At 37.5% G+C, this 27397-nt stretch overlaps 1 protein-coding gene across 1 annotated transcript in view; it reads left to right on the top strand.

Moving 5' to 3' along the window:
* MLIP (muscular LMNA interacting protein) overlaps nucleotides 1-27397 on the top strand; it is a 131775-nt gene that overhangs the window by 55215 nt on the left and 49163 nt on the right. The window contains 4 exon segments of the mRNA XM_068960982.1: nucleotides 7643-7708; nucleotides 7793-7876; nucleotides 7996-8055; nucleotides 18004-18048. Of these exon segments, the coding sequence (XP_068817083.1) occupies nucleotides 7643-7708; nucleotides 7793-7876; nucleotides 7996-8055; nucleotides 18004-18048 (255 nt within the window).

The following is a 27397-nucleotide window of genomic DNA, read 5'->3' as shown; positions in this document are numbered from 1 at the left end:
GCAGAACGCTACAATTAAGAAGGGTGATGCCACAGTGTCATCACAGTATTCTGTTAGGGTCCATGCTGGGGACCGCCTTGAAGATGCAGTGAACCCATTTACTTCATCTTGAGATAGTTCAGCAACTCTCCCCCAGTCAGATCTTTTATACAGTATTTTGTTTTATAGCATATAGTGTAATTAATGAGGAACCAGAATCACTTTAAAAGATAATACTATTTTTTAAAGCAAACTTTTCTCCAAATTGAAATACAGGTGTCCATTCTGATTAGACCTTAAGCTCTCATTGAATCCCCCAACTGGTTTCAGCTTTAATCACCCCTTGATGAAGCCCATAATTTTCAAAAGAGTGCATTTGGTTGACAAGGGATATGAAGTATCTGGTACTTCTGTTCTATAATTTATCGTCCACATCAAACTTGAATTTATAGCTTATTCCATTTTCTATCATTTCCCCTCCATGAATGTTTAGGAGGGAAGCATTTTTAGCTTAAGCCTTAACTAAGGCTTTACAGGAAAAGATGAATGTCAGGCTTCATATTTTAATGTGTTGGCATCGAGGTCTTTGACTTAATCTCCTGCCAGCAATCATCTTCTCCAAGACCGAGATGAGGATGTAATACAAGTGATTATAAAGCGGGAACAAAATAATTAGATGAATTTGCATTCATGACTGTCCTTATTACAATATGTTCAACAATATACCAAGTTCTGTAGAGGAAATAATTTTGATATGAGCATTATTTTTTATTCTTGATGTGGGTACTGTTATCCTTTTCAGAGAATGTTAAACCTCTCTCTCTTATTGACTAATTTTTCTTATCATCTAAGTCCAATAGCAATAGGTAAAAAGTGAAACTGAAGGAAACACATCTATATTCTAAATACGTGGATTATTATTTTTATTGTGCAATTGTTTTAAGGATAGGAAAGGTAAAGGAATGTTTCCTTGTAATCAAATAATATGAATATTTATTGTCTCACGGTGATTGCTATTTTTCCATGAAATAATACACTTTTTCTTTAGAAGTAGTGTATCTGTTGCCTTCTTCACAAATATCTCTCAGGATAAATTCAAGGCTACAGTTAGGTACTAATTTTTCCAACAAATGATATTACTGTGCACTTAATTCATAACCTATGTGTGTTTGAAAGAATTTTAGAGTAGATCAATTTTATAAATAGCACCTATAAACTACAGAATTATTTACATGAAGATTACAGGAAAAATTATTTCATTTCTCTTGGTGGAAGGAAACTATAAACAGCTATTTCAAAGACAATAGGGAGACCTATGCTAAAAAAATAGAAAAGTAAAGATTTGAGATATCTTGTCAATGTAAATGTTTTATTCTAAGTTGCCAGTTTAATTTTTTTAAAGGTGACTTTTTAAACTCCAATCAGATTAATCATATGTCTTTGGGTGAGACTATTTTAAGATCAATGCATGTCTTAAAAATTTAACAAAATCTGGTTACTAACTTAAGTATATGGTCTAGACTAGAGTGAGTGTCTTAATTTAGGTTATTTCACGAAGTACATGTGTTCCCAATTTGTTCAGCAGTGGAGAAGTGCCCAGGACCCAAATCTGTACTAACTGGTTGCCCTCGGGCAGTTGTCTACCGCTCAACTACTCTTTTACAACGCTTACTAAACCATATTTAAATATACATATTGGATTTTTCTTTTCCCCTACTATAAAATGTGAGAAAATGCAGTAGTTTTTGTTAAGCATTCATTGAATGAATTAATTCAGTTTGTACCCGGGTAGGTCTCTAAAATTTCCAGTTTTATGTCACAGGATTTTAAGCCAAATTTTTGCTCATAGGATTATAAAAATAAAGATACCTAGTGTATGGTAGTTAGCAGTCTTCCTTTGGGGTAGAATAAGTCTCATTAACACTAATTCCATGGAAAAGATATAAAGGGCCTATCTTCACAACTCAGTAAGGATTTTGACGCTCCAAGATGTCAACTGCGTTTCCAAAAGCAGCAGGGCTAGTAAGTTGTTGAAATGGACCTCAAGTGGGATCCGATTACCCCCTGGCTTTTCCCTACTCAGCATGCAACAGTGATGTCAATTAGATAATGTGAAATATTCAGCAAGAGATGATGGTTTTGGATAATTTTTTTATTACTTGCTAAAATATGTTTAAATATTCATTAAATTAGAGCAGCAAAAGCTTTATTTTTTTAATGAGGAACAGTTAAAGGGAATTGGAAATAGCTTAGTTCTGACAAGACTTGAATGAATGAGGGTTTACAGACCAGCACAATTCCTTAAGTTACTGAAAGAGAGGAGGTAAAGTACAGTGGAGGAGGTGCCTGGAATTCAGAAACATCCTTCTGATATCCTTGATTAAATGAAGAAAAAGTCCAGAGTCTTTGCCACTGGGCCTTGATGAATGGATTTGAAACTAGCTGAATGATTTGCCGAAAATCCATTCTTTCTGTGTGCGAGGAACAGATATTTAACCCTCCAAAGATCTTGGGATTAAAAACACGAAGTAAATTTCCTCAATTCTTAAAATTTTAAACAAATCACATGAAAATAATCTAGTGAAAAATATTCCTAGACCTTTAAAGAAGCTATACTTTTATAATTTAAACCCCTTTGGCTTACAGTTTACATTTTCTCCCTTTCTTCAGGTCTGAAAGCTATTCTCCGACTAGAGAATCAAAATGAGATTTATTTGCCTGAGAATATCTCCAGTCTTACAAATGGTTTTGTATTAATGACTGAAAATCAAGCAAATCTCTTATGGTTAGAGGATTTTTCTACCAAATTCCTGGTCAGGTTAATAAAGTATAGCAACATTTGGGTTCTGCCTGAATTGTTTTCGGGGAGGTTAATTTTATCATTACTAAAATACAGTACTTACCCATGAAATTTTTGAAATCCGATCCAGTTAGGAAGTCGTGGCATCACAAAAAGTTTACCAGTCCTTTTAGATAATTTTTTGTTTGAAAACAGTTTACTTTCTAATTCTACTTTGAGTGCAACTAATTCATTCTGTTTTCAGATTTTTAGCACTTAATCCTATTTCCAAAGAGAGCAGGTTCTAATCAGTCTGCTGGTTTAACATATCTTACTTAACAGTGACTGCGGTTCCATGAGAGCTGCTCCTTTTGGACGAGGAACACCTGTTACGATGCGTAGGCATATCTCACGAAGACTTTGATTTTCAATGGTGTTCTTGGTTCTTGGCCCTTAGTTAGAAAATCGTACTGAATTCAGAAACTATATTTTTCTTAAAGTCAAAAAGAGACTACGTCTCTTTTCAAAAACTGGGCCCCAAAGTTGGTTGTGCTGAGCAAAATATAACAACTTTTAATCAGAATACTTCTCACCATTACTTAAGAATCTTGAAATATAGGATTCAAAGTATGTTCCCTTTATGCCTTGCTTGGCTATCTTCCAATTTGGTAGAAAATATGTGTTTTTATAAAACCTTTTACTGGAGAGTATTCTGAAAGAACTTCATTTAAAATGAATAAGAAACATCAATACAGTCCTGCTAAGTTGTCAAAAAGCAACCTATGGTTACACTTCATGTTAATAGAGATTTAATGTATGTTCTTTTAATACATTTTGTACCACAGTGGAAAAAAAAGTCTGCTGGAAGGAGTGGATCAAGATGCTATACTTGACAGAGAATTCCTTGTCAATAAAAAAATCAATTCTAGAAAATTTCAAGGCTACTTAAAATAATCCCCCCTCCAAATTTTAATGCAATTTGAATATTGTCTTCATTTCAAGGTTTCAGCATTGCTGATATATTAATAATACAAGTTATCCTCCTTAATTTTCCAAGCATTCTGTGTAGATAGCTTTTTTTTTTTCCCCTTGAGTAAACATCAGTGTTTTAAGTTGTATAATAAAGGATGTGTTTGCTTAGTAAGTTCCTATGAAGTAACCAGGATAATAACCTATTTGATTTTGGCTAAAATAATATTTGCTCATTATATTAAACTGATCACATACTGAGATCTTTGATGGTAAACAAATTTAATTGAAATGTGGGAAAATAAATTATTTGTTATTTAAAATATTCAGAGTTCAACCTCCTTCTCTAAAGCATTTTACTGAGGCATATTGAAATCATATTCTTTCTATGATTCATTTAACTCCATTTATTTGTCAGTTTACCCTTCCAGTTCATCCTAAATATCTTTACTGAGGACCCATCATATGCTGTATCCTGAGGCTACCCCGATAAATATCACAGTTACATAATTGTAGTAGGACAAGTGATCCAGTAGGATAGAGATACAGTCAAAGAATAATGATGATACAATATTTTTAAATCATGTGTGGAATGATGTGGTATCTCAAGGAGGGAGTGAAAGACTTTGCCTGGTTCAAATGCCAAAAGCCATTAAGACTTGGATTAAGATCTTTAGGGTGAGTAGGAATTTTAATTGAGCTGATGGTGGAGGAAAGATCCATCTAGGTGGAGTTAATAACGTGTGATTAGAAGGTTAACACAAGTTCAAAAACCCAAGTCCCTTGTGGTTAAAGAGCAACATGCAAGGGAGGAGTGGGTAGAAGGTGTCGGTGGAGAGGCAAGGAAGGGCTGGACCAGACTTTTCTCCTAAGGAGTGTGTTCCTAATTCTGATAATTAATTCCTGACTTTTTTCCATTCTATAATTATTATCATAGAAGCCATATGTGGCGTAAAGCGTAAAACTAAGGCCCGGTATTATGTGCTTGGCATCTGGTAGAACTGGGAGGGCCTCAGATAGCTTAATTACAAGCTCTCTTCCCCATTCTGCTTCTCCAGACATGGTCCCCCAACCCTCCTTGTCGAACCAATGAGGTGTAGTGTGTACTTATTCAATCAAGGTGACCACAACCTTCTAAGGAACTAGGGACATCTCACGTGATCCTACAAAGCCTGCCTCCCACAGCCCCTGGTTGTTCACTCTTTCCTGAGCATAACTTTTCTGTGGCCCTGATGGGACACACACTCTCTTCCCCTGGGCCATAACTACCTCTGAGTATTAAACTCTGCTTGATTTCACCTGCCCAGTGTCATGTATTCAGGGGTCTCTAGCACTGTAGAGTGGGAACCCCTTCCCCTCCCTCACCCCAACCCACAGGGTAAATAGGAAGTGGTTAGAACACCATGTCAAGGAAAAATTAAATTGTCTGAACAGCAGCAAGGAGTTGTCTTTATGATATTTTCTGTTCCCTGCTATCTATTTTTTATGCATAATTAATTTTAAGTAGGAAGGATGGAGGAGGAGAAGAAAAAAGATACTTTTGTTATGGTAGGAAAAAGGAAAGCTCAAGCATTTCTATTAGGTGACCATAGCTAGTGTTTTATATTTTATTTAATGTAAAGGAATGGATTTTGAAAAAATAGCTTCCAGACAATTTCCTCTGTGTTATTGAAATAAGGGAGCTAGCTTAACACAATAAATATTCATTTTCTCCCACGTCACAATGGAGTACAGCTCAACTTGGCGATTCAGTGTGGCTCAGTGATGTAATCTCTTTCCATCTCGCATTTTCAGATATCTGAAGAAAAAAGAGAGAATGATGAAAAGTCATACCACCCTTAAGTGACTTTCATCAGAAGTTATGAATCACCTTTGCTCACATTCATTTAGGAAAAGTCAGTCACAAGCCCTAAATTCTTAAGTTCAAGGAAATGTATATCCTTGCCTGAGAAAATGAAGTAATTTGGTGAACCTTAGTCTTGTCTAGCATGATATCCAAATTAGTGCAGGGAAAAAATAAATTACAGTAAATTTAATTTATTAACTTTAATCAATTAAACAATTCAAAATATGAATAAAAATTAAATAGAAAAAGTGAGACAAAGGTAAAACAAATATATTTTAGAAACAAATGATAATAAATGTTAGCTTATGTTGAAAGATATGTTATTAGATCAGATTAAGAAATGAATTCCAGACATTCATAAAAAACACTGATTTCTAATGTTTGGATTCAGAGAGTTAGAAATAAAAAGGCAATGATATACTAAAAAGTACTAATAAAAACATTTGATTGTATCAGGCAAAATAGAGATTAAGACCCAAAGTACTGTTACAGATATGGAGAGACATTTCATAAATACAAATATTTAATTCATGAAGAAGGTATGCTTCTTCTAATTATGAAGGTAGCTAACAAAATGACTTAAACTACATTGAGCAAAATTGCTAAGATCACAAGGAGAAATTAGCAATTATGTCATATTTTATGATTTCAATTGTTAATAAGCATGCATAAGAAGGCAATAAAGCTAAACATGCATGATTTGGAAAAAAAATGAAAAATTCTGATCTGATAGGTACATACACATACACACAGAACTCTGCAGTCAACAATTAGAGAATAGATATTATGGAATATTTACATAAAACTTACCATGTCTTATACCATAAATCTCAAACTACATAAGAAATTACTATTTTGAAGAAATTCTTTGGTTCTAACTAAATAAGTAGTAATTTAAAAATTGGATGAAAAACTTATATTCCTAAAAATTAGAAAGAGAAACTACTTTTAAGTAACTCAAAAGTCTAAGGAAACTTAATGGAAGTATTTAAAAAATTTGTTTATCATTGTATAATAGTGATCATATATATATCGCAACTTGCAGAATGCCGCAAAAAGGATTCTTTGGGGGAAAAAAGGATAAATCCAAAGACAGAGGGCTTCCCTGGTGGCTCAGAGGTTAGAGGCGTCTGCCTGCAATGCGGGAGACCTGAGTTCGATCCCTGGGTTGGGAAGATCCCCTGGAGAAGGAAATGGCAACCCACTCCAGTATTCTTGCCTGGAGAATCCCATGGATGGAGGAGCCTGGTGGGCTACAGTCCGTGGGGTCGCAAAGAGTCAGACACGACTTCACTTTCACTTTCACTTTCACAAAGACTATAGAAAGAAGTAAATAGTGAGTCATAAGCAGAAATGACTGAAATGGAATGAGTATGCCAAAGATCAAAGCCAAAAATTAGTCCAGTTAAGAGATTAGAAATGGATAATCCTACCTGGAATTTGATTAAGAAAAAAGCAGGTAGACACAAATATTAGACATGATGAAGGAGAGAGACCAAGATGGCAACATGGATGGCTTCTGAACTCCTCTCCTCGCAGTAATAGGCTGAAGGTGCAAACTGCACGTGGAGAAACTCCCCCCGAGAGAAATCCAGAACCCAGCTGAGTGACTCCAACATCTCAGATTAATAAGAAAATACCCAGATCAAGCCTGGCAGGAAAGGCTGAGATACACTCTTGCCATTAACCCTGCCCCTGGTACAGTGCCAAACAATTGGGAGGGCAACTCCAGCTCCCAGTTCCTCCCTTAGGTTTTAGGCTGAACATCGAATGTCCCAACTTTTAAGGTTCCCACTGAAAGGAAAAGCCCCTCAAATGTTTACCTTGAAAAGCCAGTGGGGTGCTGATAGGAACTACAAGCTTTCTTATATTGGAGGTACTAGTTCCACAGCAGAATGTAGACATCTGTGGGCAATGCCTCTGTGTCAGACAGTAGCTCATGAAATGATTCAAAGATTATTCTTCTTGGAAACATTGAAACATCCAGAGCTTTCTTTGAATTCAGACTTTACTCTCTGTATATTTGACTAAAAGCCTCACATGAGAACCATTTCATTTATTATCACTAGGCACTAGACGAACCAGCCAAGACGGACAGCATATCCAAGGACAAGACCTTAGACCCACCTCTGGAGGTAATGGCTTCAGATCCACCCCTGCTTTTGAAATACAATCCTAAAACTCTTTGCTAACCCACTACCTGGTTTCAATTCTTCCAGTTGTGTTCCCCTGCACAGCTCAGGCAGCAAACTGAAGAGCTCTGTGCTACCATTGATAAGGTCTTACAGGATTCCTTGTCTATGGTAATGCCTTAGACTAGACCATGCAATTCAAACCTTTGCTTCGCTTCACTTCATTTCCCTCTGCTTGACTAGGCTGGGTGCATCCTAAGCTTGTCCTTTTTTTTTTTTTTTTCCCCTAGCATTCTTCTGATTCTCCTTCAAGTTCCCTGCAGACTTTGTTGGGTTCTGACACAATCAAAGTATGTATATATATTTAATATAATTTACTCAATCATAAGAGTTACTAGGTTAATGATTTTTTTAAAATAAAGGTCAAGGCCCAATAGTGATTTGGGAAATTAGTGGACTGTGACCAGCATTGTATTTTTTTGTGTATGTGTTTTTTGTTTGTTTGTTGTTAGCAAACAGCATTTTAAAAATAGGATAGGAAGAGAGTCCCCTGGTGGTGCAGTAGATAAGAATCACCTGCCAGTGCAGGGGACACAGATTTGATCCCGGATGTGGGAAGATTGCACATGCCGTGGAACAACTAAGCCCCCTGCGCTACAACCACTGAATTCATGCTCTGCGGCTCACAAGCCACAGCTGATGAGTTGGCGTGCTGCAATACTGAAGGGTGTGTGTTCTAGGACCCACAGGCCACATCTGCTGAGACTGTGTGCCTAGAGCCTGTGTTTTGCAACAAAAGAAGCCACCACAATGAGAAGACCAAGCCCCGCAACTAGAGTAGCTCCCACTAGCTGCAGCTAGAGAAAGCCCACATGCAGCAATGAAGACCTAAAACAGCCAAAAAAATAAATTAGAAATAAATTTTTAAAAGATAATGTGCTGATGATTATTTTAAAAATATAACAGTAAGAATAGAAACTATCCATCAGACTCTATTATTCCAACCAGTGGGTAGATATTATTGATATTGCTTTCAGTTTGTTTACATGTAGAGGTATAGGCTTGTGTGTATAGGCTGCAGTAAAATCTGTTTCTACCTCTAGGTTACATTCAAAACGATTTGGAAGCCAAATATGAGGCTATGTTGTCATATGTTGACATTTCAAATATGGAATTGCATGTAGAGTTTGTGGCTTATTCTAATCAGAAACCATAGCTTCAGTCCTTATGTAATTCACAACCCTTAGACTTTGAAGAAATGGAAAATGAGGTAAGATCTTTCATTAGTCTAATGACTAATGAGGTAAGAGTTTTCATTAGTCTAAGAGCTTTCAGTTCAGTTCAGTTGCTCAGTCATGTCTGACTCTTTGGAACCCCATAGACTGCAGCACGTCAGGCCTCCCTGTCCTTCACCAATCCCCACAGCTTGCTCAAACTCATGTCCATCAAGTTGGTGATGCCATCTAACCATCTCATCCTCTGTCATTCCCTTCTCCTCCTGCCTTCAATCTTTCCCACCTTCAGGGTCTTTTCCAATGAGTCGGTTCTTTACATCAGGTAGCCAAAGTATTGGAGCCTCAGCTTCAGAATCAGTCCTTCCAATGAATATTCAAGACTGATTTCCTTTAGGATGGACTGGTTTGATCTCCTTGCATCCAAGGGACACTCAAGAGTCTTCTCCAATACCACAGTTCAAAAGCATTAATTCTTCAACACTCAGCCTTCTTTATGGTCCAGGTCTCACATCCGTACATGGCTACTGGAAAAACCATAGCTTTCACTAGATGGACCTTTGTCGGCAAAGTAATGTCTCTGCTTTTTAATATACTGTCTAGGTTGGCCATAACTTTTCTTCCAAGGAGCAAGCATCTCTATTTCTGGAATTCTTTTCTTTTGGTTGACTAAATTTATTTCCTTGTCCTTTGACTCAGAGAGACTGAATCCTGGATATTTCACATTATTTGAGGACTCTCTTGCCTGGAAAATCCCATGGACGGAGGAGCCTGGTGGGCTGCAATCCATGGGGTCACTGAGAGTTGGACACGACTCAGTGACTTCACTTTCACTTTTCACTTTCATGCATTGGAGAAGGAAATGGCAACCCACTCCAGTGTTCTTGCTTGGAGAATCCCAGGGATGGTGGAGCCTGGTGGGCTGCAGTCTATGGGGTTGCACAGAGTTGGACACGACTGAAGTGACTTAGCAGCAGCAGCAAAGCATTAATTGTTATTATTAAATATTTAAATATTTCCTTCTTATCATATAGCCATTTTCATTCATTGGGATAAAATATTACATTTCATCAAATTACTTTTTTGAATACTTTATATAGATCCACTTATCCAAATTTTAAAATGATTGTGGTTTTTTTTTATTGTTAATTGTTAGTTTTTTAGGCCAGTCTTATTTTGTCTCTTGGAATTAGTATAAATGCTTTTTTGCCTATTCTTTTTCTAAATTGGAATTATATATATATATAAAGTAAATTGCATTTATTTTAAATTTTTTAATTAGAGTATAGTTGACTTACAATGTCATGTTTAAAGTAGATTTTAAATGTATAGAATTGCCTATGATTAAAAGTATTCCCAACTTCCAATTGGAATATTGTAGACAAATACCCTCTAATAATGACATTGAAGCCAGGTAATTGATCATTGTCAGTATGAAGAATTATATTTTCATAGAGAGGACCTTCAAATAGTTACACCTTCTCTATTTGTAATCTATGTTGTTGTATATTCTTTATATCTTTTAATCTAAAGATGAAAGTTTTGATTTGCCAGAGTTACGGAATACATTTTAGGTATTTTTTTCTTTTCATTTGTTAAACAGATAAAAATACCCCATATTACATTAAATGTAACAGGGATAGGATTTAAGAAATAATGTGAGTAATCATCTATATTATTGATTTATTTAACAAATATTTAATGCTTATAAGTTAAAACTATATTATTCCAGGCCATTAAATTTAAGGCAAGTATTTTATTTAGCAAATATTTGTTAGTGACGGGCTTGGCATTGTGAGGCACCATGGTGATAAGGGTGAGTGAGGCAGAGTAGCTTGACAAGGTATTTAGTTGTTTTCTTAATTGAAGTATAGTTGATTTACAATGTTGTGTTAGTTTTTCAGGTTATAGCACAGTGATTTAGTTAATATATGTATATATATTTATATAAATGTATATATATTTATATAAATATGTATATATTTATGTATAATATGCACAGATATTTTTTCAGATTCTTTTTCCTTATAGTTTGTTATAAAATATTGAGTATAGTAGTATTATATTGGTATTATACAGTAGAACCTTATGTTTATCTATTTGATACATATTAATAGGAGTGTGTGTATGTTAATTCTAATCTCCTAATGCACCCCTCCCCCACCCACTTTCCCCTTTAGTACCCACAACTTTGTTTTCTGTCTGTGGATCTGTTTCTGTTTTGTAAATAAATTCATTTGTATCTTTTTTTTAATATGCCACTCATAAATGATATCGTATGGTATTTGTCTTTGACTTGCTTCATTTAGTATTATAATTGCTAGGTCCATCCATGTTGTTGCAAATGGCATTATTTCATTATCTTTTATGGCTGAGGAATATATTATTGTAAATACGTACCGCATCTTCTTGATCCGTTCCTCTGTCAGTGGACATTTAGGTGCTTTCATGTCTTCACTGTTGTAAATAGGGCTGCAATGAACATTGGGTGTATGTATTTTTTCAAACTACTTTCCTCTGGATATATGCTCAGGAGTGGCTTGCAGGATCATATGGTAGCTCTATTGTTAGTTTTTTAAGGAATCTCTGTAATGTTCTCCATAGTGGGTGCACAAGTTTACACTCCTACCAACAGTGCAAGAGGGTCCATTTTCTCCACTCTGAGGGGTGTGCTTTGGATATAGCAGTCTGAAAGTAGGATTCAAACTGAGACCAAGATGGAGAGAAGCTAGTCATGTAAAGATCAGGGATAATAAATTTCAGGAAGAGGAGTAAGTATTTGCAGATGTCCTGACAGGAAAGAGCTCAGTGTGTGTGTGACGAAGGCCAGTGTGGCCGCAGTATGGTAAACCCAGGGTGAACAGTGGGAAATGAGCTGAGAAGACAGGGGCGGGGCTGGTGAGGACACTTACACACCATGGCATGAAGTTTGAGTTCCATGGGAAAATGTGAAGATATCAAAATATGGGGGGAATAATAGGAAAGCACTGAGAAAGATCCTGATGGCCGCTGTAAGGAGGCTACCGAGGCCAGGAGGAGCAGTGATGGTGGTCTCGGTGGAGTGGGTGCAGAGGAGTTGCAGAGAAGAAGCAGGTGTGAAAGAGATCTTGCAGGCTTGCTTGGGTATGGATGTGTGTTAAGAAGCAGAGGCGGAGAAGGCAATGGCAGCCCACTCCAGTACTCTTGCCTGGAAAATCCCATGGACGGAGGAGCCTGGTGGGCTGCAGTCCATGGGGTCGCTGAGGGTCCGACATGACTGAGCGACTTCGCTTTCACTTTTCGCTTTCATGCATTGGAGAAGGAAATGGCAACCCACTCCAGTGTTCTTGCCTAGAGAATCCCAGGGACGGGGGAGCCTGTTGGGCTACCGTCTAAGGGGTCGCACAGAGTCGGACACGACTGAAGTGACTTAGCGGCAGCAGCAGAGCTGCTAGAAGAGCTCCTGGTCTCGGCATCAAGGGTAGGCAAGGAGATATAATGTGGAAGATGAAGAGGCTATGTTTGTTTGGACAGGATAAATTCAAGGTATGTGTCAAGCAGGCCTTAAGTCTGTGTATCTGGCAATGGTAGGAGGGCTGGGGAGGGGTGACTAATACTTGGATGTTGTGGGCACCCTGTATGAAGATCCCAGGAAGGAAACATGGTGGATCCAATCAAGGAGAATGGAAGTCCACTCTGAGAGCAAAGTCAGGGCAGCGTGGCAGCATGGAAGCTTCGAGAGCACAGCATTCAAGAGAATGTGAACGTGGTGATAGCTGCCAAGAAGGAAGAATAAATAAGGCTTCAGTAGGTTTAATTAGATTTGACTCTGATTTTAAAACTATACTGTTGTTGCTTATGTGTTGTTCTTTCTTACCTTTGCTATTTTTCTAGCCTTTATTAGCATATACAGACCTTTTGAACTTAGTAGTGAAAGTCACTCAGTCGTGTCTGACTCTTGCAACCCCATGGACTGTAGCCCACAAGGTTTCTCCGTCCATGGGATTCTCCAGGCAAGAATACTGGAGTGGGTTGCCATTTCCTTCTCCAGGGGATCTTTCCGATCCAGGAATCGAACACATGTCTTCTGCACTGCAGGCAGATTCTTTACCAACTGAGCCTTTTGAACTTAAGGCTATTTTGTTTTTCTAAATTTATTTAAAATTATTTTCAGTCAGTTCAGTCATTCAGTCGTGTCCAGCTCTGTGACCCCATGGACTGCAGAACGCCAGGGCTCCCTGTCCATCACCAACTCCCTCAGTTTACTCAAACTCATGTCCATTGAATCGGTGATGCCATCCAACCATCTGATCCTATGTCATCCCCTTCTCCTCTCACCTTCAGTCTTTCCCAGCATCAGAGTCTTTTCCTATGAGTCAGCTCTTCGCATCAGGTGGTCAAAGTATTGGAGTTTCAACTTCAGCATCAGTCCTTCCAATGAACATTCAGGACTGATTTCCTTTAGGATGGACTGGTTGGATCTCTTTGCAGTCCAAGGGGCTCTCAAGAGTCTTCTCCAACACCAGAGTTCAAAAGCATCAATTCTTCTGTGCTCAGCTTTCTTTATAGTCCAACTCTCACATCCATACATGACTACTGGAAAAACCATAGCCTTGACTAGACAGATCTTTGTTGGCTTTTTATATGCTCTCTAGGTTGATCATAACTTTTCTTCCAAGGAATAAGCGTCTTTTTATCTCATGATTGCAGTCACCACCTGCAGTGATTTTGGAGCCCCAAAAATAAAGTCAGCCACTGTTTCTACTGTTTCCCCATCTATTTGCCCTGAAGTGATGGGACTAGATGCCATGATCTTTGTTTTCTTGATGTTGAGCTTTAAGCCAACTTTTTCACTCTCCACTTTCACTTTCATCAAGAGGCTCTTTAGTTCTTATTCACTTTCTGCCATAAGGGTGGTGTCATCTGCATATCTGAGGTTATTGATATTTCTACCAGCAATCTTGATTGCAACTTGTGCTTCATCCAACCCAGCGTTTCTCATGATGTACTCTGCATATCAGTTAAATAAGCAGGGTGACAATATACAGCCTTGACGTACTCCTTTTCCTATTTGGAACCAGTCTGTTGTTCCATGTCCAGTTCTAATTGTTGCTTCCTGACCTGCATGCAGGTTTCTCAAGAGGCAGGTCTGTTGGCCTGATATTTCCATCTCTTTCAGAATTTTCCACAGTTCACTGTGATCCACACAGTCAAAGCCTTTGGCATAGTCAAAAACATCTGTTTTTCTGGAACTCTCTTGCTTTTTCGATGATCCAGTGAATGCTGGCAATGTAATCTCTGGTTCCTCTGCCTTTTCTAAAACCAGCTTGAACATCTGGATGTTCACAGTTCACATATTGTTGAAACCTGGCTTGGAGAATTTTGAGCATTACTTTACTAGTGTGTGAGATGAGTGCAATTGTGCGGTAGTTTGAGCATTCTTTGGCATTGCCTTTCTTTGGGATTGGAATGAAAACTGACCTTTTCGAGTCCTGTGGCCACTTCTGAGTTTCCCATATTTGCTGACATATTGAGTGCAGCACTTTCACAGCATCATCTTTCAGGATTTGAAATAGCTCCACTGGAATGCCATCACCTTCACTAGCTTTGTTCATAGTGATGCTTTCTAAGGCCCACTTGACTTCACATTCCAGGATGTCTGGCTCTAGGTGAGTGATCACACCATTGTGATTATCTGGGTCGTGAAGATTTTTTTTTAATTTTTATAGTTCTTCTATGTATTCTAACCACCTTTTCTTAATATCTTCTGCTTCTGTTAGGTCCACACCATTTCTGTCCTTTATTGAGCCCATCTTTGCATGAAATGTTCCCTTGGTATCTCTAATTTTCTTGAAGAGATCTCTAGTCTTTCCCATTCTATTGTTTTCCTCTATTTCTTTGCACTGATCACTGAGGAAGGCTTTCTTATCTCTCCTTGCTATTCTCTGGAACTCTGCATTCAAATGGGTATATCTTTCCTTTTTTCCTTTGCTTTTTGACTTCTCTTCTTTTCTTAGCTATTTGTAAGGCCTCCTCAGACAGCCACTTTGCTTTTTTGCATTTTTTTTTTCCTTAGGGATGATCTTGCTCCCTGACTCCTGTACGATGTCATGAACCATGAAACATCCATGTTTCATCAGGCACTCTGTCTATCAGATCTAGTCCCTGAAATCTATTTCTCACTTCCATTGTGTAATTGTTAGGGATTTGGTTTAGGTCATACCTAAATGGTCTAGTGGTTTTCCCTACTTTTGACACTCATAAAAATCATATTTATTTTTTCTGGAACCATCCAGGAAAAAAAGAAAACAACCAGAGAAGAAAATTTTAAACCAAACCTACTTTTTCTTTTTTTAATTTAATTTTGTGTACACCTTCTTTTATTTTTTAAGTCCCTTCTTTTTCGTTTTCTAAATTAAATTTAATTAATTAATTTTTTAGAGGATTGTTGCTTTACAGTGATGTGTCAGCTCCTGCTGTGTGATAAGGTGAATGTCCGACGTGTATAAATATATCTGTTCTTTGAATTTGCTTCACATTTAGGACACCACATGGAAGGCTGTTCTTTCTAGTCTTGTATGAAAGCAGAGACCTGATAAGCCCAATGTATATGTAGTTTTTCCTCCATGTTGTCCTAGATATATACTTTTTCAGTTTTTTAATTTTAATATTTTCTATGACTTTTTATCTTTCGTAGGCTCTTATTTTCTTTAAGGCAACATTTTTCTGAATGTCACTTTTATATTTAATCTGGAATTCTGTTGATCTGGGACCTTAAGCCATTAACAATTATTGTAATTCTTATATTAGGATGAGTTCCTGCTATCTTAGTGTATATTTTCTACTTAAAATGTTTTCTTTTGGATATTTTGACATTTATTGGTTTGAAAATGAAGAAAATTTCCGTTTGCATTTTTGTTACTGTTCATAATTACATGTAAATTATTAAAAACAAAATTGTGCTGATTTTCCTATCAGTTTTCAGACTTACAAATGTATTTTTCCAAAATTAAATACCACAGCATTTCCCACTTTCCAGTTACAATCAAGAGCTCTATATATGTACATATATACACACGCAGTTTGCTAGTATCTTTTGGACCTCTATATTTGAATTTTAATGGTGATATTTTTCTTGATGTATTCTTTATTTAGATACTTAATCTTTATTTAGATCCTTATTTCTGAAAGATTCATAGATTTTTCCTAAATTTCTTTTTCTTTTTTTCAAACTCCTGCTGAAAAGTGTATTCGGTAAGAGTTTTTGTATTGATTCTATTGCCTGTATTCCTGAGATTAGCATTATTTTACCCTTTCTTTTAAATTATAGCTTTGCTAGATATAAAATTATAGGTCCCCCTTTCTCAACAGATTTTTGGCCTAGATTCTTTCTTGTCAACAGCATAACTTGTGAAATATTTTGTCTGCGTGATATTTACTCCGCCACTATAGAGTGATCATTCACAGAGCAGCACTGTAAGCTTTTAGGATTTTGTCTCTGTGATGTTGCTGATTTTTCCTATCACGTGTGTAAGTGTGTGTGTGTTTCCTTTTTTGTATCTGAGTTGATCCTCTCTTCAGCTCTTCATCTGAAGTCTTCAGTCTTGTCCTCCCCTTACATTTAGGATATTTTTAGTCATTACTTTTTCAAATGTTTCTTTCTTCCCAGGGCTCTCACTATATGATTTTGTCACTTTCGTTTCTATATTCCATGTCTTAATCTTTACATATTTTTTTTCTATTTACTGTTTCCTAATTCTTCCAAGAAGATTCCTTGGTCTAATATTCCAGTTCAAGAATGTGTTCAGTATCTATTCTATTCTTCAGTCTTTATGTTCATTTCTTTATTGTAGCTTATATAATTCTGTTTTAAAAATCAGGTTCATTGAGGTATAATTACCCATTGTAAAATTTACCCATTTAGTGTACAGTTCTATGAGTTTTGACAAAGCAGATGGTTATATAAGCACCACCACATCCAAGATGCAAAACTTCCATCAAATGAGACACTTTCCATGTGCCGCTTTGCACTCTGTTTCTCCCTGCAACCCAGGTTCACTTGCATGTGAAAAAGTGAAAGTGAAAGTCGCTCAGTAGCGTCCGACTCCTTACAACCCCCTGTATATTCTCTGGGGCAGAATACCGGAGTGGTATTAAGTTAATCATTCAAAGTTAATATCCCCTTTCCCTTCTCCAGGGGATATTCCCAACTCAGGGATGGAACCCAGGTCTCCTTCATTGCAGGCAGATTCTTTACCAGCTGAGCCACAAGGGAAGCCATGTATCCATAGCTAATTCTTCATTTGTATTGTAATATACTTGATGTACAAATTTATTTCATAATTTATAATGAGATAAGTTAGCTTGATTGAGAAAGTTCCTCTAGCCATGTTTTGCATCTCAAGTGGAAATTTAGGGGAAATATATAATATGATCCATCTATGCTTTTATTGTTAGTTTTTGTGAGTTTGTCACAAGGAGAGAAAGAAGCAAGATAAATTAAGATAGTGAAACGACTGAGAATATGAAGCCTATGTAATTGAGCTGGGAAGGCTCATTAATTTTGAAGGCTCAGTGAGGCTGAAGAAATGTGTTGGGATATTTGAGAAATGAAGATGGTAGATGGGAAGTAGAGTTCTAAAAGACAGATGTGAGAAATGAAATTTCAGAAGTTTTCCATTTTATTTGTGAAGGTGACATCTAGGAACAGTCTTGGGAGCTGAGGATTGAAACGGAGCAGATGAGGATGTTTTTGGAGTTCAACAGCTCAAGGAATTGAGGGATAGAGACTTCTGTGTGAATTGGGAAATTGCGTGAGGAACTGTTATGATCCATGAATGAACGTCGTCAATAAATAAGATATAATTTCTTCAAAACTGATTGATAACAACAATGAAGAGAATAATAAAGTGAAAGTAAAGCTTAGTAAAATAAGTTTCAAAAAACAGGAGGTTTTGTATAGAAAAGATGGAGTACTGGTTAGAAAGTCTTAATAGGAAAAGAAAGGTGAACACATATCCTACAAGTTGAATCTTTTAATATTTGTTTGATTACTTCAGTAGCATAATTGTTTTTATTTTCATACAGATGCCTACAACTCTTCCAAGAGCAGCTGGTCGAGAAACCAAATATGTAAGTCACTTTATAATTATACATACTGCTGTTGTAATGGGTGCCTGGGCATGCTTTGGAGCAAACTCAATTATACAATCATTTGAACTGAACTGGTTGAATTTTTCATAAATGGAAGAGATAGGATGGTATGATTGGCCCAGAGGTGGAAAAATCAGTTATTTCAGGTAAGTATATTGACTGAATTCCTTCTTAAGTGAGGTCTTACTTATCTGATTAGTTTGGCTGAATCAAACAGAAATCCAATACCTGCTTTCTGTCTTTCTAATTATCAGTGCTTAGATAGTATTTTAATTTTTGTAATGATTTATCCTGCTTATTATGATAGAGTCCGCTCATATACTTGAAATATTAAGATTTGTCTATTTCCAATGGGATTGCCAGTTTGGTTGATTTTGACTAGTTTGCTGCTTTCTTGCATTTAAACTTTTAACAAAGAAATCAGTCCCACTTTTGAGCAAAAATGTATTAATAATGAGCATGTAGATATAACCCCCCCCCCACTTGATTCAATAAGTTGTGGCGAGCTGGCTCTGAAGGTGCTAGATGCACACACGTAGCTTCACCAAATAACCTATCATGCAGTCAAATTCTGCATCTGACCAAACATAATCTGGTGTAAATAAGACTGTTTCCTAAGGAAGTGTTTAATATTTAGTTTAAACCAAACCAGCAAACTATTCCTTTTAGTTTATATGTTTGAATATTGTCATTATCATTCAGAGTCAATTAGTAAATATAAATTTTGTGACCAGTCTTCTTTCAGTGTATACATTTCTGCCTTCATTTGAACCTTCCCAAGGCAGATAATGAATTGAGTGAAGTTACTGAGCTTCATCACATTCAGGAAGTGATGTTTAGGGGATATGGATAGGAACACTGCTTAGAACATTATTTAGAAGTTTCACTGTTATTTTCTGTTATTCCTGGAAGTTATCTGAAGCAAATACTTTAAAAAGTGGAGGCATTTGGTGGCTATTTATTGTTGCTTTTGTTCAGTCGCCCAGTCGTGTCCGGCTCTTTGCAGACTCCATGGACTGCAGCATGCCAGGCCTCCTTGTCCCTCACCATCTCCTGAAGTTTGCCCAAATTCACGTCCAGTGTTGCTGCTTGCTCCAGAATCCTGGAAAGTCATTTAACCTGTCTGTGCCTTAGATTTTTTTTAATCTATAAAATGGACTTCTCCAGTGGCTCAGCAGGTAGAGAATCTGCCTGCAGTGCAGGAGACATAGGAGACTCGGGTTCAGTCCCTGGGTTGGGAAGATCCCCTGGAGAAGGAATTGGTGACCCACTCCAGTGTTATTGCCTAGAAAATTCCATGGAAGAGGAGCCTGGTGGGCTACAGTCCATGGGGTCACAAAGGCAGATACGACTGAATGACTAACACTTTCAAAATTGGGATACTAATGGTTGATGTAAGATTTACAATGGTTAATGTATGAAGAGTCCTTAATATAGTCCTGACATTATGACTCAATAAATGATTGTTCTTCCCTTTCTTCCTTTTTTCCCCTTCGTCTATGTCTCTCTAGTTCTCTTCCTCCTCTTTATCTTGGGAAGACTGGATGCACCATGATTTACCTAGTTCTTTGATTCTTTAGTTGAATGTAAGAAAAGAAAGTCCTTAGAGATGTTTCTATACTTTTTGTGATTAAGACATTCTACCAAAGCCAGATCCAAGAAAAAAATAGCTAGAATATTCCATACTCTCTCCTTTCTTTCTCATCTACTCTTAGTTTGCACCCAAGTCTGATTTAGGCTCATTTGAGATAAGGATGCCTTCTTCCATCCCTCCAGGGGATGGGTAATTTGATAGCAATGGCAATAATCCTACGGGGGCTGCTTCAGTCTCCATAGAGGCTATTTCAAATTATTCTTCTGTCAGTTATATGACTTAATTAAAGGAGGTTAACATTTGCCCCAAACTTTGTGGCAGCATTTGAATCATTCAAAGTTAACTGAAGTTAACTGAATCATCAAGTAGATTTAATATAGACTCAAACAAAATCAATTCTTACTCAGATAAGATTCTTGACTTTGATTAAATTTGGTTTCTTGGAGAAGATTTGTTTTTTACTTTCTCCTACAAAATGACATTTGAATTGTTTGTGACACCTCAAATATGTCCATGTCTTTTGGAAGACTAGATGGGTAATTTTACAATGGGATGCAAAAACTAGTTTCTGGTGCCATCATAGGGAAGTCACACTTGTAAATATTTGGCTTTAGTTATTTCATTTACTTTCACTTATTCCATTTATTACCACTAGACCATTCAGGTATGACCTAAATCAAATCCCTTACAGTGGAAGTGAGAAATAGAGGGACGAGATCTGATAGATAGAGTGCCTGATGAACTATGGACTGAGGTTCATGACATTGTACAGGAGACAGGGATCAAGACCATCCCCATGGAAAAGAAATGCAAAAAAGCAAAATGGCTGTCTGGGCAGGTCTTACAAATAGCTGTGAAAAGAAGAGAAGTGAAAAGCAAAGGAGAAAAGGAAAGATATAAGCATCTAAATGCAGAGTTCCAAAGAATAGCAAGAAGAGATAAGAAAGCCTTCCTCAGCAATCAATGCAAAGAAATAGAGGAAATCAACAATAGAGGGAAAGACTAGAGATCTCTTCAAGAAAATTAGAGATAGCAAGGGAACATTTCATGCAAAGATGGGCTTGATAAAGGACAAAAATGGTATGGACCTAACAGAAGCAGAAGATATTAAGAAGAGATGGCAAGAATACACAGAAGAACTGTACAAAAAAAAATCTTCATGACCCAGATAATCACAATGGTGTGATCACTCACCTAGAGCCAGACATCCTGGAATGTGAAGTCAAGTGGGCCTTAGAAAGTATCACTATGAACAAAGCTAGTGGAGGTGATGGAATTCCAGTTGAGCTATTTCAAATCCTGAAAGATGATGCTGTGAAAGTGCTGCACTCAATATGCCAGCAAATTTGGAAACTCAGCAGTGGCCACAGGACTAGAAAAGATCAGTTTTCATTACAATCCCAAAGAAAGGCAATGCCAAAGAATACTCAAACTACCGCACAATTGCACTCTTCTCACACACTAGTAAAGTAACGCTCAAAATTCTCCAAGCCAGGCTTCAGCAATATGTGAACCGTGAACTTCCAGATGTTCAAGCTGGTTATAGAAAAGGCAGAGGAACCAGAGATCAAATTGCCAACATCCGCTGGATCATGGGAAAAGCAAGAGAGTTCCAGAAAAACATCTATTTCTGCTTTATTGACTATGCCAAAGGCTTTGACTGTGTGGATCACAATAAACTGTGGAAAATTCTGAAAGAGATGGGAATATCAGACCACCTGACTTGCCTCTTGAGAAGCCTATATGCAGGTCAGGAAGCAACAATTAGAACTGGACATGGAACAACAGACTGGTTCCAAATAGGAAAAGGAGTATGTCAAGGCTGTATATTGTCACTGATTTAACTTCTATGCAGAGTACATCATGAGAAACGCTGGGCTGGAAGAAGCACAAGCTGGAATCAAGATTGCCGGGAGAAATATCAATAACCTCAGATATGCAGATGACACCACCCTTATGGCAGAAAGTGAAGAAGAACTCAAAAGCCTCTTGATGAAAGTGAAAGTGGAGAGTGAAAAAGTTGGCTTAAAGCTCAACATTCAGAAAATGAACATCATGGCATCTGGTCCCATCACTTCATGGGAAATAGATGGGGAAACAGTGGAAACAGTGTTAGACTTTATTTTGGGGGGCTCCAAAATCACTGCAGATGGTGACTGCAGCCATGAAATTAAAAGACGCTTACTCCTTGGAAGAAAAGTTATGACCAACCTAGACAGCATATTGAAAAGCAGAGACATTACTTTGCCAACAAAGGTCTGTCTAGTCAAGGCTATAGTTTTTCCAGTGGTCATGAATGGATGTGAGAGTTGGACTGTGAAGAAAGCTGAGTGCTAAAGAATTGATGCTTTTTCAAAAAAATAAATTTATTTGTTTTAATTGGAGGCTAATTACTTTACAATATTGTATTGGTTTTGCCATACATCAACATGAATCCACCGTGGGTGTACATGTATTCCCAATCCTGAACCCTCTCCCACCTCCCTGCCTGTACCATCCCTCTGGGTCATCCCAGTGCACCAGCCCCAAGCGTCCAGTATCATGCATCGAACCTGGGCTGGTGATTTGTTTCTTATATGATGTTATACAGGTTTCAATGCCATTCTCCCAAATCATCCCACCCTCTCCCTCTCCCAGAGAGTCCAAAAGACTGTTCTATACATCTAAGTCTCTTTTGCCGTCTCGCATACAGGGTTATCATTACCATCTTTCTAAATTCCATATATATGCATTAGTATACTGTATTGGACTGTGGTGTTGGAGAAGACTCTTGAGAGTCACTTGGACTGCAAGGAGATCCAACCAGTCCATTCTGAAGGAGATCAGCCCTGGGATTTCTTTGGAGGGAATGATGCTAAAGCTGAAACTCCAGTACTTTGGCCATCTCATGCGAAGAGTTGACTGATTGGAAAAGACTCTGATGCTGGGAGGGATTGGGGGCAGGAGGAGAAGGGGACGACCGAGGATGAGATGGCTGGATGGCATCAGTGACTCGATGGACGTGAGTGTTAGTGAACTCCGGGAGTTGGTGATGGACAGGGAGGCCTGGCATGCTGCGATTCATGGGGTCGCAAAGAGTCGGACACGACTGAGCGGCTGAACTGAACTGATTCCATTTACTAAATGATTCTGGCATTTCTTTTCAGGAGAAAAATGAAATTTTGGAACAGAAGTCTTCCTTAGTTATAAGCCTTAATCTTATGTGAACAATTGATCTTAAATACAGTATACCCTGATTTTAAAAAAGAATGACATCGGAATATTTTCTTTTTAAAAACTTATTACATTGAAAAAAATGGAATTTTATATTGATGTCTAGTTGATTTACAATGTTGTGTTAGTTTCAGGTGTACGGCAGAGTGATTTAGCTATACACAGATCTGTTCTTTTCCAGCTTCTTTTCCCAAATAGGTTAATACAGAGTACTGAGTAGAGTTTCCTGTGCTTTATTTTAGGTCCTTGTTGATTATCTATTCTATATATTCTACGATATATATAATGATATAATAATTAGGAGGTTAATTGCAACCTCCTAATTTATCTCTCCCCACTGATTCTGTAATACTTTCTTCTAGAAATTCTAATATTTGTATTAACAGAGCTATAAGTGCATCATATTAAGGGTGACTTGAATAGTTTTCACTTAATTAATCTTTATATTTTTCTCCCTTCTTCTCCCATGGAAACTCAAAAGCAAATCTGAGAATCCTACAGGTTGTAACATTTCAATATTCTACCATCTCTCTTCAAAACTTTGAGGAAAGCAGTCATCTTCACAGTATACATCTGCTAGGACTAGGTGTGTTATTGCCTTTCTCAGATTTTATTCCAAAGCAGGGATCATGCAGTTTACCAACTTCTGCACCTCAGAGGAAAAAGGGGACGACTTGAATTAGAACCAACAAGAGAAAGTTTTGTTACTATGGGGTAACCTCAGCTGGTTAGCACTGTGGGGTATCCTCAGCTGGTTAGCATACTCCACTCAAAACCCTACTTTGGAGGGGTGGGGGGGTGCTTTAAAAAAGTATCTTATATAATCTATGAACTGTGATGAGTAGAAAGTATAGTTGGTTTCTAGCCCTGTTATTCAATTTCCCCCTTTTTTCCTCACTGATTTGACAAAGAATAAGTGTCTGCCATGCCCTAGCACTTTTGCAGAGTCACTGTGTGTGAGGAATGAACAGAACAGCAGTGTCCCCTTCTAAAGCACAGGATGGGGGAAGACAGTAAACAATCAAAATAGGAAAGAGTAAGATACTCGCTCACAGAAGTTGGAGGAGAACGAGACAGAGAACTGGTGCTGAGAACTGATGTTAAAACGAACGTACAAAGATGCTAATTCTCAATGTAGTATGTTCATTGGATTTCCGATTTTCCTGGGATGATGAGAGTGGTTTAATTAAATAATGAGAAATTACACGACTAATTCCTTTTTATGGGGCCTTTGATGAAAGGCTGGCTTTCCTTCATCAAAAAAAGAAAAAAGATAGAAAATCCTTGTAAAACAATTCATGTCCTTTTCTTAATCTTGATTGCGCACATTGTCACATTCCACATAGTCTGCTTTTTAGGATGAGCCAGATGTAGGAAAGTACCATACTTTACTATATTACTGTAGTAAAGTAAAGTCAAGGTTTTTCTTCAATTCATAGTATACTTTAATTGCAGTTTATTTCAAAGTAATTTAATTCAGGTTCTCTTACCCCACTCCAGTACTCTTGCCTGGAAAACCCCATGGACAGAGGAGCCTGGTGGGCTGCAGTCCATGGGGTCGCTAAGAGTCTGACACGACTGAGCGACTTCACTTTCACTTTTCACTTTCATGCATTGGAGAAGGAAATGGCAACCCACTCCATTGTTTTTGCCTGGAGAATCCCAGGGACAAGGGAGCCTGGTGGGCTGCCGCCTATGGAGTCACACAGAGTCGGACACGAGTGAAGTGACTTAGCAGTATCAGTAAGTGTAATAGAAGTTAAAAGAGGCTAACAAACACACTGAGTGGTGCTAATTATCACAGGTCACTTGTGGGATTAATTATATTATTATTCATATTTTACTTCATTGTTTTTAACAGATGCCAAATTCAATAATCATAATAACTAATGTTTTGAGCTCTTACAGATGAGTTTTAACTATCTCATCTAACATTATGCCAGTCCTATGATGTGGGTGTGATTATTAAAAATTTATATTTTATGGAGGAGGAAACAGTCACAGAGGAGGCAAAATCCAACCTAGGTGTTCCTCTTGTTAAAGCCCCTGTTGTTAATATTTGTTTGCATCAACAGAAGCTGAAAATAACTTGTCTTCCTTAAATATTTTATACATTAGTATTCATTTTCTGGGTCTGAATTATTTCTTCATCACCCCAAACCTTCAGTCTAAACTTGAAATGAGTAATTTTGTATCTGGTGACAACATCTGAGATGATAGTGTTTAGAATATTTCTAATGTTTTAAATAATTTTCTTATATGTAAATTAACTCATAATTTATCAGTTAACCTATCAGTGATTGTTTTCCATGGCACTCATTTTTAAAGAGTTTCTTTCCCCCTAAGGAATGAATTTTCTAATTAAGTTTCCGTTTGATTCTGTTTTCATACTAACATCTTTGGAGGGGAATGTCATTTTTTTTTTCTTTACATTATACTTGTCTTTGTAACTATTTATTATTTTTCATTAGCTACTGCCAGTATAATTTCATTTCACTCATGTAATTCAAAACCACAGTATACTTTCTTAATAAAGAGCAACTTCAGAAAATAGGGCAAGTATTTGGACTTATTACTAATTTATCCAAAAAACCCTCACTTGGAGTCACATTTTATTGATAACAACTCATTTAATAAACTCACTACATTTCAGAAATTACTTTTACGTGCCAGAGAAAGAACAAAGACAGGCTTATTGAATATAATATAGCATAGAGGTAAAAATCTCATTTTAATGAGCTGGAGGGACAGAAAAATATCATTACAATGGAAGTATATTGCTTTCAAAATATCATCATATATTAAAAATGTGTCAAACTTTATTAAGAATATTTCCTTTTCTATATACAGATATTCAAATAAAGGTCATCTTCTCCAATTTAGCCAGCACACACAGTCCCCTTGTTGCTATGGCTGGAAACGTTGCTATGCTGGAGTGTTTCAGGGCCGACATGCCCTAATGCAGCCACAGATCTTAGGGTAAGAGGTGAGAAATCCAATCCACTTACATCCAGACATGGATCCGCATCTGCTTCTGTAGGATGTGACCAGATATTTGATGAGTTATGAACAGTTTCAGCAAGAAATTCCACTCTGCTGATCATTCTTCTTTCTTTTTTTTATGGTTCAGAAATATTTCCAAGATATGTTTGTGTGAGAGAGGCTAAGGAAGAAATGGAAGATCATTATATCAGTTGTGCTGAATGAGGAGGAAGAGAAATGGCTTAATGAGACATCTCTTATGCCTTGGTCCTTATCATCATTTTACACGTCATCAGACACGAAGGTGCCATATTTCACCCACATTTCCCTTGGTTTGATCTTTAATGTAAGCTGTGACACATGGAGACTGTGACTGTCACTGGTCCCCATGGTTATTTATTCTGCCTCCCAATTATGTTCATAGCAACATGGAATCATCATTCCCTAACTTACTGAGTCAAACTTTTAAAATACTTCCAACTCTACTTTTTATACTTAGAACATTTGAGATATATTACTAACTGCTACAGTGACTTTTAGTGAGATATTCATACAGGGTAAGGTCTACAGATAGAAAAAGCAATAAGAAGCAAGAAAGATATGATGTCTCACAGATATATCTCTATGGTCTTGGTACCTCCTATGCTTACCACTGGATTACTTTTTTTTAATGGAAGGATAGTTGATTTACAATGTTGTGTGTTAATTTCTGCTGTGGAGCTTCCCAGGTGCACACTGGTAAAGAATCTGCCTGCTAATTCAAGAGATGAGGGTTCACTCCCTGGGTTGGGAAGATCCCCTGGAGAAGGAAATGGCCACCCACTCCAATATTTTTGCCTGGGAAATTCCATGGATAGAGGAGCCTAGTAGGTACAATCCATTGGCTCGCAAAGAATCAGACACGATTGAGCAGACATGAGCACATGTTAATGTTGCTGTACAGAGAAGTGACTCAGTTATACAAATATATTCTTTTTCATATTATTTTCCATGTTGGTTTATCACAGAATATTAAATAAAATTCCCTGCACCATACAGTAACACCTTGCATCTCCCAATCCTCTTCTCCCCATCCTTCTTCCCCCTTCAGTTCAGTTCAGTTGCTCAGTCGTGTCCGACTCTTTGTGACCCCATGAATCGCAGCACGCCAGGCCTCCCTGTCCATCACTAACTCCCAGAGTTCACTCAAACTCATGTCCATGGAGTCGGTGATGCCATCCAGCCATCTCATCCTCTGTTATCCCCTTCTCCTCCTGCCCCCAATCCCTCCCAGCGTCAGGGTCTTTTCCAGTGAGTCAATTCTTTGCATGAGGTGGGCAAAGTATTAGAGTTGCAGCTTCAGCATCAGTCCTTCCAATGAACACCCAGGACTGATCTCCTTTAGGATGGACTGGTTGGATCTCCTTGCAGTCCAAGGGGCTCTCAAGAGTCTTCTCCAACACCACAGTTCAAAAGCATCAGTTATTCTGCGCTCAGCTTTCTTCACAGTCCAACTCTCACATCTATACATGACCACAGGAAAAACCATAGCCTTGACTA

This window comes from Capricornis sumatraensis, chromosome 22, assembly GCF_032405125.1.
Source record: "Capricornis sumatraensis isolate serow.1 chromosome 22, serow.2, whole genome shotgun sequence".
Classification (NCBI taxonomy): Eukaryota; Metazoa; Chordata; class Mammalia; order Artiodactyla; family Bovidae; genus Capricornis; species Capricornis sumatraensis.
Note: the sequence above shows the minus strand (reverse complement) of the source record. Positions and strands in the feature narration are given on the sequence as shown.